This window comes from Scyliorhinus torazame, chromosome 1 (genome assembly GCF_047496885.1).
Source record: "Scyliorhinus torazame isolate Kashiwa2021f chromosome 1, sScyTor2.1, whole genome shotgun sequence".
Taxonomy (NCBI): Eukaryota; Metazoa; Chordata; class Chondrichthyes; order Carcharhiniformes; family Scyliorhinidae; genus Scyliorhinus; species Scyliorhinus torazame.
The window spans coordinates 328,718,176-328,734,048 of record NC_092707.1 but is presented as its reverse complement, the minus strand read 5'-3'; the positions used below and the strand labels follow the sequence as shown (position 1 = coordinate 328,734,048).

The window sequence follows — 15,873 nt, the reverse complement described above, 5'->3', positions numbered from 1 at the left end:
TTGAAGTCTCCCCCCATTACCAACTTTCCCGCCTCCAGGTCCGGGATACGTTCCAACATACGCCTCATAAAATTTGCATCATCCCAGTTCGGGGCGTATACGTTCACCAGAACCACTGCCTCCCTTTGCAATCTGCTACTCACCATCACATATCTACCCCCACTATCCGCCACTATGGTCTTTGCCTCAAACAGTACCCGTTTCCCCACTAAGATAGCCACCCCCCTGTTCTTCGCATCTAAACCCGAATGAAACACCTGCCCCACCCATCCTTTACGTAGTCTGACCTGGTCTATCAGTTTCAGATGCGTCTCCTGCAACATAACCACATCCGCCTTTAATTTCTTTAGGTGTGCGAGTACCCGTGCCCTTTTAATCAGCCCGTTCAGCCCTCTCACGTTCCACGTGATCAGCCGGGTTGGGGGGCTCTTTACCCCCCCTCCCTTGTCGACTAGCCATCCCCTTTTTTAGCCCAGCTCCTCACCCGGTTCCCACGTACCCGTGTATTCCCCCGACAGCGCCCTCCCGCCTCGACCACCCCATCCCATAACAGCTCCCCCTTCTCCTTAGCAGCAGCAACCCAGTTAACCCCCCCCTCCCCCCGCTAGATCCGCCTCTAGCGTAGTTGCACCCCCATGTTGCTCCCAGAAGTCAGCGAACTCTGGCTGACCTCAGCTTCCCCCCTTATCCTCGGCCCCCACTGTGCGAGGCCCCCTCCTTCCTGCGTCCCTGTTCCCGCCATAATTACCATAGCGCGGGAACAAGGCCCGCGTTTCCCACTCGGCCCCGCCCCTAATGGCCGGCGCCCACAGTTCCTCATACTCCTCTCCCCTCCCCCCCACCCAACATGGGGGGGGGGGGGGAAGAGAGAAAAGTTACAGGATCGCAAGATTAACAAATTGAAAAATCATCCCCCCCCCTTTTTCCTCGCCCCACATAGTCACCCCACCACTTTGTCCCAAAAGTTCTTTCTCTCGCTAGACTATTCCAGCTTCTCATCCACAATGAATGTCCACGCCTCTTCTGCCATCTCAAAGTAGTGGTGCTTCCCTTGGTGTGTGACCCACAATTTCGCCGGTTGCAACATTCCAAACTGGATCTTCTTTTTGTGAAGCACCGCCTTAGCCCAATTAAAACTTGCCCTCCTTCTCGCCACCTCCGCACTCCAATCCTGGTATACGCGGATCACCGACTTCTCCCACCTACAGCTCCGAGTTTTCTTCGCCCATCTGAGGACAGTCTCTCTGTCATTGTAGCGGAGACACCTCACCACTATAGCTCGAGGTATTTCTCCAGCCTTTGGTCTTCGCGCCAAAACTCGATAAGCTCCCTCCACCTCCAAAGGCCCATTCGGGGCCTCCGATCCCATTAGCGAGTGAAGCATCGTGCTCACATATGTCCCGACGTCCGCCCCTTCTGCGCCTTCGGGAAGACCCAGAACTCTTAAATTCTTCCTCCTCGAATTATTCTCCAGTACTTCCAGCCTTTCCACACACCTTTTGTGCTGTGCCTCGTGCGTCTCTGTCTTCACCACCAGGCCCTGTATTTAGTCTTCATTTTTAGCAGCCTTTGCCTTCACGACCCGAAGCTCCAGCTCTTGGGTCTTCTGCTCCTCCTTTAGCCCTTCAATCGCCTGTAATATCGGGGCCAACAGCTCCTTCTTCAACTCCTTTTTCAGCTCTTCCACACAGCGCCGCAGGAACTCTTGTTGGTCCGGGCCCCATAACAAACGGCCACCTTCCGACGCCATCTTGCTTTGAGCTTGCCTTCCTTGCCGCTGCTCCAGAGGATCCTCCGCAATCCGGCCACTATCCTCTCCTTTATCCATGCGTGTCCGGGGGGGGGGGGGGGATTCCCTTCTGGTTTACCGCACAGTGTTTTTGGCCGTTTAAATTGCCGTTGGGGCTCCTATTAAGAGTCCAAAAGTCTGTTCCAACGGGAGCTGCCGAAACGTGCGACTTAGCTGGTCATCGCCGCACCTGGAAGTCCTGAATTCTAGATATTGAGGGACATGCAGCATTGGATAAAAAGAAAAAAGGAGGCTTATTGCTGATATCAAGTGCTCAAAACAGCAGAAGCCCCAGAGGCATATAGAATGTGCAAGAGGGAACTTAAGGAGGAAATTAGGAGACCAAAAAGGGGACATGAATGGATACTGGCAGGTAAAATAAAGGAGAATCCTAAGTTGTTTTACAAGTATGTTAAAGGTAAAAGGATAACTAGGGCCCATTAAGGACCACAGTGGCAATTTGTGTGGAGCTGTAGGACATAGGTAGGGTTCCAAATGAATACTTTGTGTTGGCGTTCACTAGTGAGAGGGACGATGTGGGCATATAAATCAGGGAGAAGGTCTGTGACAAACTTGCTCCTGAGTGAGGTAAGGGAGGCTGGCAATAATTTTAAATTCCTCTCTGGCCATAGGAGAGGGTTAGGGGACTGGAGGATAGCTATGTAGTACCATTATTCAAGAGGGAGGAAGGGATAAACCAGGAAACTGCAAGGGCGAGATTCTCCGGCCCCCCACCGGGTCAGAGAATCGCCGGGGGCTGACGTGAATCCTGCCCCCGTCGGTTGCCGAAGTCTCCGGCACCGGAGATTCGGCGGGGGCGGGAATCGCGCCTCGCCGGTTGGCGGGCCCCCACGCGCGATTCTCCGGCCCGGATGGGCCGAAGTCCCGCCGCTAAAATGCCTGTCCCGCCGGCGTAAATTAAACCACCTACCTTACCGGCAGGACAATGCGGCGCGGGCGGGCTCCGGGGTCCTGGGGGGGGGGGGGGGGGGGCGCGGGGCGATCTGGCCCCGGGAGTGCCCCCACGGTGGCCTGGCCCGCGATCGGGGCCCACCGATCCATGGGCGGGCCTGTGCCGTGGGGGCACTCTTTCCCTTCCGCCTCCGCCACGGTCTCCACCATGGCGGAGGCAGAAGAGACTCCCTTCACTGCGCATGCGTGGGAAGCTGTCAGCGGCTGCTGACAGCTTCCCACGCATGCGCCGCCCGGAGATGTCATTTCCGCGCCAGCTGGCGGGGCACCAAAGGCCTTTTCCGCCAGCTGGCGGGGCGGAAATTCGTCTGGCGCCGACCTAGCCCCTCAGGGTTGGGGCTCGGCCCCAAAGATGCGGAGCATTCCGCACCTTCAGGGCGGCGCGATGCCCGTCTGTTTGCGCCGTTTTGGGCACCAGTCGGCGGACATCGCGCCGCTTCCGGAGAATTTCGCCCCTGGTCTGTCAGTCTAACCTCTTTGGGGAAATTATTGGAAGCAATTCTGAGAGACAGAATTAATCAGATTTGGACAGATGGGGTAATCAAGAACAGTCAGCATGGTTTTGTTAAGTGGATGTCATATCTGGCCAACTTAATTGAATTTTTCGAAGAGGTGACCAGGTGTGTAGATGAAGGAAATGCATTTGACATAGTCGACTTGGACTTCAGCAAGGCTTTTGATAAGGTCCCACATGGGAGACCGATAGAAATGGTAAGAGCCCCTGGGATCCAAGGAAAGTTGGCAAATTGGATCCAGAATTAGTGGAGTGGCAGGAAGCAGAGGGTGATGGTCGCGGGGTGCTTTTCTGACTGGAAGCCTGTGTCCAGTGTGGTCCCGCAGGGATCAGTTTTGGGGCTCTCGCTGTGGTTTATATAAATGATTTAGATATGAATGTAGGAGGGTTGATCAGTAAGTTTGTGGATGATCCGAAAATTGGTGGGGCGGTAAATGGTCAGGGTAGCCTTAGATTACAGGAGAATATAGACTGGTTGATCAGTGGCAAATGGAATTCAATCAGGATAAGTGTGAGGTGATGCACTTGGGCAGGGAAGCAAGGCAAGGGAAACATGATGAATGACAGGACCCTGGAAAGCACCGAGGATGAGGGGGACCTTGGTGTGCACGTACACCAGTCCCTTAAGGTAGCAGGACAGGTGGATACAGTGGTTAAGGCATATGGTATACTTGCCTATATTAGCCGAGGCATTGAGTTTAAGAGCAGGGAGGTTATGCTGGAACTGTATAAAATGTTGGTTAAGCCACAGCTAGAGTATTGTGTGCAGTGCTGGAATCCACATTCTAGAAGGGATGTGAAAGCCATGGAAAGGGCGCAGAGATTTACCAGGATGTTGCCGGGGTTTTAGCCACGAAGAGAGATTGGATACACTGAGGTTATTGTTCTTGGGGCACAAGAGACTGATGAATACAATTATGAGGGCCATAGATACAGTAGATAAAACAAAATGTTTCCCCTTGGTGGAGGGATCATTGATCGGGGGCATAGATTTAAGGTAAAGGGCAAGAGGATGAGTAAATACTTTTTCACCCAGAGGATGGTGGGAGTCTGGAACTCACTGCCTGAAAGGGTGGTGGAGGTAGAGATCCTCATAGCATTTAAAAAGTATTTAGATGAGCACTTGCGATGCCGAGGCATACAAAGCTATGGGCCACATGCTGGAAACTGGGATTAGAGTGGTTAGGTTGTTGATTTTGACTGATGCAAATGTGATGGGCCAAAGGGCCTTTTCTGTGTTGTAGACCTCTATAGCTCTTAAGTGGTCATTAATTGGTTACACTTGGCCCACAGGCAAGAATACTGTCTAATGCTTCTCCTACCGCTGGTAAAACTGAAGCATGGTCAGTGATGGATATCTAGGTGCTGGGAATGGTGCTGGTTTGGGACCCAATTTTCTGCCACGCTGATGTCATCCTGCTGTCAATTCAATTGCCCACAATGTGCTGGCAAGGGACTTCCTTGTTGGTGTGTTCAATATTCTGGAGGAAAATGTAGATAGGGGACAGTGATTCTTAATCTGTTAGCAGAATTTCAGGAGGAATGGCCGGTAGGGAGTATCGGAGTACATTGGGCAGAAAGAGCAACAAGAAAATGCTGCAGCAGCATTGCTGCTCATAAGGGGGCAGTGACAAATGCCCCATCGTGCCTCTGGCCATTCTTCAAATAGACCAAAGAGTAGCTGTGACCTTACTAAAAAGAGATTCAAGCCACAGACTTAGAGAATAGCGATGGACTATGGTATGGAGTGGAGGATTTAGGGGGAACTAACCTGATCAATTGTTTCAATTACCTCAGGTATGTAGTCAAAATAATGTACTCAGCAAGCCTACTAAATACCAAATTCTGTAATTCAAGGATGATATGTATCACCTACTGGTGATCTGATCCTGGTTCCTGTACCACCCATAATTTGTGAAGAAAGCAGAAGACACATCTATCAGCACACTTCAATTCACCACTGCTTTTATCGTGTTTCCAACATGTGCTTTAGAACAAGTGTGTCCCATCGCAAGGGATTGTCGTGCAATACATATTAAAAGTTCTATTTTTGAGCTAATCAAAGGTCTCAAAGAGCTAAATTCTCAGGTCAACATGGCAGGCAAAGATAAAGTTTCCAATAGGCATTTGGCTTAGTTTTCTGGAGACAATGAAAGACAGTTAACATTCCAGTGATTGTTCACTCGCAGCTCCTGCATTAATACTCTTCAGTTGAACTTGCTGTGGTCACTGCCAAATTAGGCTGGCGGATTCCACTGCATGGGTGGAGATGTATGACTTACAGCTAGGACTGGAGAAAGTATTAAGAAAAAGGAGATTCTCCTCTCACATACTGGGCAGAATGCAGTGGAGATCTACTCAGTCACTGAGTAGCATTCCTTACTTTTATATAATTATACAAAGATAATTTGTTTCTGACTGAACTAAGTAAGTCTGATCTAAATAGTTACTTTGAATGGTCACCTTACCTTGAAATGAAATACCTTAATGATGTAGTAACTAAATCTGCAAATGTATAAAAGAAATGAAATATCAAATGGGGATGCTATTGTTACATCTCCAGATAAGCTATTGTATAAGTAAACAGAGGACAGTGTTAGTCAAGCCACACAAAGATAAGATGCTCTGACACCATCGAACCAAGGTGGACATGAATCCGAGATGATTAACCCGTGGCTCTCGGGCCCCATGCAGCCTTGAGCCCTTGCAATTCAATTCTCAAAGTACAGATATGAAGGATCATGATGACCTGAAATGTTAACCGTTTCACTCCACAAATGTTGTCTGGTCTACTGAGTAGTTTCAGCATTTTCTATTTTTATTTCAAGCAGCACAGGCCCATTGGCTGATTTAATTAAATTTTATAACCGTGAAATTTCTTAGTGCTGTTGCATCGTTGATAGATAATTCTTAATTCAGAAACCAATTTCTGTGGGCATCTTAAGTTAAAGATGTGTGTGTGGGGAGCGGGTGGAAGAGACAGAATGATTTCCCTCAATTTTCACACATGAAAATACAAAAAGTTAATTAAAAATGGTCTTTTTCTACCTTATTAATAATAATCATGTTTTTAATTATGCTTCCAGATTCCTCTATCAATGTTACATCTGTATCTTTTACCATATAGCAAATGTTACAACTCAATTAATTCTTCGTGAGAATGAACTACAATTGACTTTTGTAAAATAATTATTGATTTTGATCAAACTGGCAAGTATGAATTTGGCTACATGGATTTATTCTACAGCTTTTCCCCTGAATAGTGGCGTCTGAGAGAATAACATCTTAAAATATCGATCTCTGCATTGAACTGACCAAAATTCCGCCACACACATTACTGTACACAGCAACGTGCAACCTACAACACCTAGATAATAATAATCTTTACTGTCACAAGTAGATATGAAACTATTTCCCCATTAGTGTATATAAATAACATTGCAGACTTGAAAAGTTCTCACCTTTAGAAATAAACACCCTGGGGGTTACCATTGACCAGAAATTGAACTGGAGTAGCCATATCAATAATGTGGCTACCAAAGCAGGTCAAAGGCTAGAAATCCGGTGGCGAGTAACTCACCTCCTGACTCCCCAAATCCTGTCCACCATCTACAAGGCACAAGTCAGGAGTGTAATGAAATATTCTCCACTTGCCTGTATGAGTGCAGCTCCAACAACACTCAAGAAGCTCTACATCATCCAGGACAAAGCAGCCAGCTTGATTGCCCCCCCTCCACAAACATTCAAACCCTTCACCACCGATGAACAGTGGTAGCTGTGTGTACCATCGACAAGATGCACTGCAGTAACTTACCAAGGTTCCTTAGACTGCACCTTCCAAACCCACGAGCACAACCATCTAGAAGGACAAGAGCAGCAGATACCTGGGAGCCTCACCACCTGGAGGTTCCCCTTCAAGTCACTCACCACCCTGACTTGGAAATATATCGCCGTTCCTTCACCGTCGCTGGGGCAACATCCTGGAACTGCCTCCCTAACAGCACAGTGGGTGTACCTACACTTCAAGGACTGGAGTGGTTCAAGAAGGCAACTCACCACCACCTTCTGAAGGGCAACTAGGGATGGGCAAATAACGCTGGCCTAACCAGAGACGCCCAAATCCAGTAAATGAATATTAAAAAAAGTGAAGTAGTATGCATATCAAACATTTTTAATGTAATATTTTATTAATATCCCTTCTGTGCATATTTTAGTATACAATAGTTGTAAAATAATGAATACAATTAGGTACAAAGATTATCAAGAGTTTTTGCAGTTTGACATTGACAGTAACCTGGTAGAGGATTATGTACGAGTTAAGATTAAAAACATTGTAAACAGCATGTTTTAAAAGAAAATGGCAAGAGTAAATTCAACACACACCTGTCAACTATCTTTATGCAGGACTCATAGAAAATAAACAGCAATATTTAAAATTCATTTGTTTCAGATTTGTAGCATTAACTCTTTTTTGCAAACTCCTCCATTAGACTCTCTGGCAAACAATCGGCAGATTTAAATTTAGCAAACTACCTCAAGATGTATTCCCACCTGTGGTTTTGAATGCTTCCTTCCTGGATATGGAGTCTTAGTTTTGTTCATCCATTAATTTGGGACTTATACAGGAAACTTTCCTAATTTCTTCACACAGAAGATTAACATTCAGAACACGAAATATTTTACAAGAAAGATACTGTGAACTAGCAGCATTACTTCAGCAAAAACAGATATTTTCAGGAAGGTGGATTCCACAAGTTGCTGGGGAACAGGGGAGTAAATATTCTTCAAGAAAAATTGGGGAGGCCATTAAAACCAATATTTAATTTTCTCTACAACTTCTCTGATCCCAATGAAATAAATCTTTATCTATGAAAGTATAAATGTGAATAGGATTCTCCACATTTCTGTGGAAATCAATGTCATTATAAAAAACCAAAATTTGAAAAGGTACATTGTAAATAACACTTTTGAAGAACCCACTTGATAAGATGCAAGGCTAATTCCCTCATTTTTTTTTACAGCTCCTCCATAAAAGTTAACTGCTCTGGCTTGTCTCCTACCTAAATGAGTCTTTGCTACCCCTATCTCTTTCAATGGTTCCCCCCTCCCCATTCCATATGTTAACCTAAGCCAGAAAAAACAGATGGATTGGTGAGTAGCTGATACTCAGTAAATGGCGAAGGGTCAAAATGTATCTATGTGGATGGAGATATATATCATTTTTATTATAACTGCAGGCTTCCAAATGATTTTCCTTTCTGAAATGCTGCAGCCAGATTTATTTATATTAAACAATCCCATTACCGTACATTGTTTTACATGCTTCCAGTTTGCATGTTTTGAGTAGCTTTAAGAGCTAACATTGAGGCAATTACAGTCACCCTAGTATAGGTGCTGCGGGAAGGTGTATGGATTACAGTTGTGAGTTGCAAGGTACCCAGAAGCTACGCAAGAAGAGGGATCCCAGAAAGCTGACGGTGTGCAAACCAACTCAGGACAGGAGCCTCTGAGTTGAAAGATCTTAAGGATGACTTCAAACCCCCAAGTGTGCAGCAACATTAAACAATGTAATGTAAACTGTTGTTGATCTAGATTTGTTCCAGGAATTCTGACTATAGAACTGGGGATTGTGGTGGGAAAGGACACCAATTTACGTTTAGTCAAATCTTAAGTTCATTTTTGTTACTTCAGTGATTTTAGTTTGAAATTGAACAATGAATATAAATCCACATTAGTCAGTGTAGGATGACTGAAACTCTGAAGGCTGGAGTGTGTTGAATGATTGATTTGTGAATGATGTGGGGATTGCCATATGAAAACTGAAGGAAAGAGATTAGTCTAGAGGGTGACCCAGGTGAGGTGTCAGATTGGTTTCTGCTCTCCATAATCATTGGCTCTACCCATATGGATTGTATTGTTTTGTGTTACACTGGTCTCGTTACTTAGAAATAGGCCGAAGAGAGCCAGTGTAACTCCATTGAGGATACTCATACCTAATCTTAAAAAATGGCAAAACGTTGGTTATATTTATTTCTAAAATAAAACCCATATTCCAACCATTGGGACACCGTTGATGTATTAAACAAGCAATTTAAACAATGTTTCTACTTATTAAAGCAGAAGTACAGACATTTTAAAGCAGACAATCTCAAGTCATGTAATGCAATTCAAGAGCAAAAGCCAAATGTGTTGGAGCCTCATACCTTATATACAGTGACTTAATAAAGAATTAATTATTCAACAAGTTATAGACTTCTTGAAATTACTAATTTTAACATTTTTGAGTTGACAATCCCAAAATTACAAAAGCAAAAATATCCTACTGCCTTGTGGCATGTAGCAGGTTTCAGTAACTAATTTATTATTACTTTGATATCTGCAGTCTTCTACTACAGCTTTGCAGTAGCACACTTCTACCTAATTGAAAGAAATGAGGATTTCAGACTAGTCAAAGTAACAACAATTAACACTGAAACGGAATACACAAAAAGGTAATTCTTTAAAAAGGTGCAATACAGTCAGATCAGCGAATTAAACAATTAAATTTTCAATAATTCAGTGTAACCAACATCCAGCTGGTGTATGACAGTGCTTAAACTAAAAATTATGAAGTTCAGAGTTATCTCCTTAAAGAGGGCACGGCAGGCGTTGGAGGCGAGAGAGAGTGATTACATCATTTTGTCATTTATAGATTCTTTATGATTTTTTCAAAAAAACTCAACATATCACCATCTGTGTACAGATTCTATAATTACTCATTTTTGTCCAACTATTCTACATCATTTTCAACTAGCTAACTCTCCCTTTCTCCCATCCTGTTGGGTTTTAAGTTATTGTAACTTCTGGTTTTAAAGGAATGCTGTTTGACTAGCTTCCATTCAGGGGATCCAAACTCCTCTATTAAATATTTTATTTCATAATGCTTACTCATTTACAGCCACATGCTGACTGGTCATCAAATAGTACTTTGAAATTGCTGGCTAATCAAAATAGGCCATTTGTCTTTTTGATGACTGTCACCTCCATGGTATCTACTGCTGCAGTAAAGATCAGAAAGAGCTATCAACTGCTTCACAACGTTTCTGCCAATGTAGTATAATGTTTACCCAACTGGGTGCACACTTGTTGAAGGGAAAGGGTAGATATACAGATGGAACATAGTGCAACAGACCACCACATGTGCTCCCAGCAACATATGTGAACACAGACATCTCCTCGACTCCTAAAACATCTAGGCAGGAAGGATTTTTGAAAATGCATTTCCTTCATTTGTGACTGGAGGGGTAAAAAACCACCCAATTAAAGATTTGTTTTGTCACTGCTTTACCTAATTTTTGACATGGAATATTTTGATTTAAGACACACATCATAAATAAACTAGTGTGTCTACCTTCAGTCCCAAAAGATTAAAATACATAGTAATGCATTTTCCCTCTTCCTAAGGTGAGCCATTTTGCTCACCAAAATGACCAAAGAGCAATTGAACTGGTTTCCTAAGTGGGTGGCAGAATCCAGTGTCAGGTAGTGAAGCTCCATCTTAACACCTCGGCTGCCAGCCCATTAATTGAAATGAAATATTGAAGTTCAGGAGATGAATCGGGACTGAAGTCATTTTATCTTTTGAAAAAGTCATGATTTACAAGCATCAAATTGGAACAACCAAAAAAAATCTCCAGACTCAACAGATATATGGATCAAGATTAAAAATCATCTGCATCAATTCATACAATCCCATCAGTAACATTGACACAATTCAACTAAGTCGTAGAATGTGTACAATAAAAGATGCAGACAAATTCAATGAGTTCAATAAAGGAGTAAAAGTTATTCAGATGTCCTGCACTAAATTGTGAACTTTTTTTGCTGTTTCTAGTCCATCGTATGAAGTCTTTTGTAACAAATACTTTCTGTGCTATCTGACAGCCCGGCTATTCTGCAACAGCAATGCTGTAATTGTCCTGAACTAACTACATCTAGCAGCTTCTTACTAATTGTAAGATATTTCATGATTGGCTGCATCACTTTATTTGGTCATTTCAACTAAACTTTATTCAAAATGTATCATACATACTAGAACTAGAATGAAGCATGTTTTTTCAGCTTTCCTAACTATTTTATCTGTAACTGTGTAAGTGTCAAAATGTCACAATTAATGACTGCAATCACTAGAATTTTAGTTGCTTTAGACCAGTAGCCATTTAATGAATCACAAACCAAAGTATATTGAATAACTGCTAAGGAAAACAAAAACTTCTCGCTGCCAAAAATATATAAAACAGTGGCAGCACTGACGAGTTTCTCATCTGGATCATTTTAATGTGGGGAAGATAGGAGATATGGGCGTCCTCCTGACAGTCTTGTCTGTTGGCAATTTTGCCTCCTGAAGCAATAGGAAGTGATGGTTTGGTTTTAACTGCAACAACAAAGTATTCGCCGACTTTTTTCTCTCAAAGAGGATATCGTAGATATGCAGCATAATTGAACAGTGAGGATTTTAAAGACCATGTAAACATGTTAGAACTCTTAACACCAGGCTGTAGACTTGATGATCTGGATTAATATTTTAAATTTGAGTCTAAAAATCTTGACGAAAAATGAGAGGCAACCAATCCATCCTTCTTTTTTTATCATCCTTCAAGAAACATTTACATTCACACATGGACACTGACACACGTGCTTGGGTTCAAGTCCTAATTCAATGTTTAGTTCTGAAAATTCCTAAAGCCCCAGGCCGTTATACATATACTGCAGAACGTTATACCACATGTAGCCAGAAAGAAATCCCATTAGTTGTATTAGGAAGAGCCACAATGGGTCAAGGGTCATAGCTCTGGAAGTTGCTGTTGTTTGACCTTTGGGAGGTGGGAATGCTCCTGTGGAAAAAAAAACAAAAATGGTTTCTGTTATCTTGGTAATTTGGTAAAAGGAAGCGGTTTAATTTTAATCTATTGGATAATCCCCACCCAAAATCAACATTCCCTCCACCTCCCTGCCATGATTGCACTCCTCCACTCGTGGGAGTAACAGGTCTGTGGAGAGCTGCAGGTTTGTATCACAGGTGGACAGGGTATAAACTTCCGAAGGACAGGACTGACATTTCCTCCCCCTCTGAAATGACTCACTTGCCATCATCCAACACAGTGCGAGTCACTGAGAGACCAGCAGGAGAGGTGAGAGCGTAAAGGGGCTAAAAGGAGCATTGGAGAGAGAGCATGAGTCACTGAGAGACCAGCAGGAGAGGTAAGAGCGTAGCGGGGTTAAAAGGAGCGTTGGAGAGAGAGCGCGAGTCACTGAGAGACCAGCAGGAGAGGCGAGCGAGTAGAGGGGCTAAAAAGGGCATTGGAGAGAAAGCACGAGTCACTGAGAGACCAGCAGGAGAGGCGAGAGCGTACTGGGGCTAAAAGGAGCGTTGGAGAGAAAACACGAGTCACTGAGAGGCCAGCAGGAGAGGCGAGAGTGTAGAGGGGCTAAAAGGAGCGTTGGAGAGAGAGCGCAAGTCACTGAGAGACCAGCAGGAGAGCAGAGAGGGGCTAAGAGGGGCTAAAAGGGGCGTTGGAGAGAGAGCGTGAGTCATTGAGAGACCAGCAGGAGACACCAAATCAAAGTGTGACATCACTGGAAACTGGGTAAGTGATTGGTTGGTGAGTATGTTTCGCTTTTCTATTGAAACTCAATACTTGCTTCAAATTAGGGGCTGGGAAATTTAGAATTTAAATCAGGTTACTGTAGTAGTAGGTGAAATTATTAACAGTAGTAAAGTCTATTAGCAGTATTAAGGTTTACAAGTAGTCGGAAGGTATGTTATTGAATATAAATGGCAGGGCTGCTCCAACTCATGTCCTGGATAACCATTTGTGCAGGAACTGTTGTCAGTTGCAGCTGCTTGAGCTCTGAGTTTCAGTGTTTGAGTAGCAGTTGGCATCGCTGCGGTGCATCCGTGAGGTTTAAGAGTTTTGTACATGGCACATATATAGATGTAGACACACTGCAGTTTAAAAATATGCTGGGAGAGAGGGAATGGGTGACCATCAGACAGTCAAGAAGAAACCGGCAGATAGTACAGTAGTGCATTTCACTGGCCAACTGTTGTTCAGTTCTAAATGATTAGAATGATGGTACACGGGGCAGCATGGTGGCACAGTGGTTAGCATTGCTGCCTCACGGCGCTAAGGTCCCAGGTTCAATCCCGGCTCTGGGTCACTGTCCATGTGGAGTTTGCACATTCTCCCCGTGTTTGCGTGGGTTTCGCCCCCACAACCCAAAAATGCGAAGGGTAGGTAAATTGCCCCTTTATTGTAAAAAATGAATTGGGTACTCTAAATTTATTTTTAAAAATGAATGGTGGTACACCGGGGAAGTGTGGCCTGAGCCAGTTCCATGGCACCACTGGTGGTTCAAATGTACAGGGGAGCAAAAATAAGATTGGAAGAGTAATAATGATACTGGATACAATAGTGAGCAGAATATACAGGTGTTTCTGCAGGCAGGATTTTCTGGCCTCAATAACGATGGGCATCATCGTGGGCAGGACAGGAAAATTTGGACAGCTGTTAATGGCTCTCCAGATTTTTTCTGACCTACCGTATCAATGTCTGCTGGTGTCAGGGTCTTAAAATCCCATCCCATGGCTGCAGCCATGAATCCAAGATGGGTGAGTTACCTCCATGGTGTCAGGGACAAGGATGTCACTGAACTGCTGCAGAGCACCATGAGGAGGGAAGATGAACAGCGGCAGTCATGGCCCACATTGGTATGAATGACATAGGCAGAAAGAGGGATGTGATCCTGCAGCCAGAATTTAGGGAGCTAGTTAGGACATTCGCAAGCAGGACCTCAAAAGCAGTAATCTCTGGATTACTTCCAGTACCATGGGCGAGTATATAAATAGGATAAAGCAGATGAAGCATAGCTGGAAGGATGGTGTAGGAAGGAAGGTTTTAGATTCCTGCAACATTGGGACAAGCACTTTAACAGCCAGAGGTGTTGCACGCAAACAGTGCCGGGACTGAGTGGGGAGATTTGCGAGTACTATTGGGAAGGGTTTGAACAAACTTCACAGGGGTGTGGGGACCAGGAGGTACTGTCAGGGGAATATCTTTTTTTTTTAATAAATATTTTATTGAAAATTTTTGGTCAACCAACACAGTACATTGTGCATCCTTTACACAATATTATAACAACACAAATAACAATGACCTATTTTATAAACAAAAAATGAATAAATAATAAACAACAAAAATGAAAACTAACCCTAATTGGCAACTGCCTTATCACAAATAACACTCTACAAAAATATAATTTAACAGTCCAATATATAATTATCTGTCGCAACGACCTATATATATTATACAGTATATATTAACAAGAGTCCTTCTGGTTCCTCCTCCCCCCCCTCCCGCCCCCCCCTCCCTCCCCGCCCCCGCGCCCCCCCTCCCCCTCCCCGCCCCCCCCCTGCGCCCCTCCCCCCGCCACTCCCCCTCCGCCCCTCCCCCTCCACCCTCCCCCTGCCCCTCCCCCCCTCCCCCTGCCCGGATCCTGGGCTGCTGCTGCTGCCTTCTTTTTTCCATTCCATCTATCTTTCTGCGAGGTATTCGACGAACGGTTGCCACCGCCTGGTGAACCCTTGAGCCGACCCCCTTAGAACGAACTTAATCCGCTCTAGCTTTATAAACCCTGCCATGTCATTTATCCAGGTCTCCACCCCCGGGGGCTTGGCTTCTTTCCACATTAACAATATCCTGCGCCGGGCTACTAGGGACGCAAAGGCCAAAACATCGGCCTCTCTCGCCTCCTGCACTCCCGGCTCTTGTGCAACCCCAAATATAGCCAACCCCCAGCTTGGTTCGACCCGGACCCCCACTACTTTTGAAAGCACCTTTGTCACCCCCATCCAAAACCGCTGTAGTGCCGGGCATGACCAAAACATATGGGTATGATTCGCTGGGCTTCTCGAGCACCTCGCACACCTATCCTCCACCCAAAAAAATTTACTGAGCCGTGCTCCAGTCATATACGCCCTGTGTAATACCTTAAACTGAATCACGCTTAGCCTGGCACACGAGGACGACGAGTTTACCCTGCTTAGGGCATCTGCCCACAGCCCCTCCTCGATCTCCTCCCCCAGCTCTTCTTCCCATTTCCCTTTTAGTTCATCTACCACAGTCTCCCCCTCGTCCCTCATTTCCCTATATATATCTGTCACCTTACCATCCCCCACCCATGTCTTTGAGATCACTCTGTCCTGCACCTCTTGTGTCGGGAGCTGCGGGAATTCCCTCACCTGTTGCCTCGCAAAAGCCCTCAGTTGCATATACCTGAATGCATTCCCTTGGGGCAACCCATATTTCTCGGTCAGCGCTCCCAGACTCGCGAACTTCCCATCCACAAACAGATCTTTCAGTTGCGTTATTCCTGCTCTTTGCCACATTCCATATCCCCCATCCATTCCCCCCGGGGCAAACCTATGGTTGTTTCTTATCGGGGACCCCCCCCAAGGCTCCAGTCTTTCCCCTATGCCGTCTCCACTGTCCCCAAATCTTCAGTGTAGCCACCACCACCGGGCTTGTGGTGTAGTTCCTCGGTGAGAACGGCAATGGGG

At 45.0% G+C, this 15,873-nt stretch overlaps 1 protein-coding gene across 1 annotated transcript in view; it reads right to left on the bottom strand.

The window, feature by feature from the left end:
* Window positions 1-7,441: 7,441 nt before the first annotated feature.
* lpgat1 (lysophosphatidylglycerol acyltransferase 1) overlaps window positions 7,442-15,873 on the bottom strand; it is a 263,316-nt gene continuing 254,884 nt past the window's right edge. Inside the window, exon 8 of the mRNA XM_072506379.1 lies at window positions 7,442-12,148. Coding sequence (XP_072362480.1) covers window positions 11,994-12,148 — 155 coding nt within the window. The 3' untranslated portion in view covers window positions 7,442-11,993. The remainder of the gene's footprint in view (window positions 12,149-15,873) is intronic.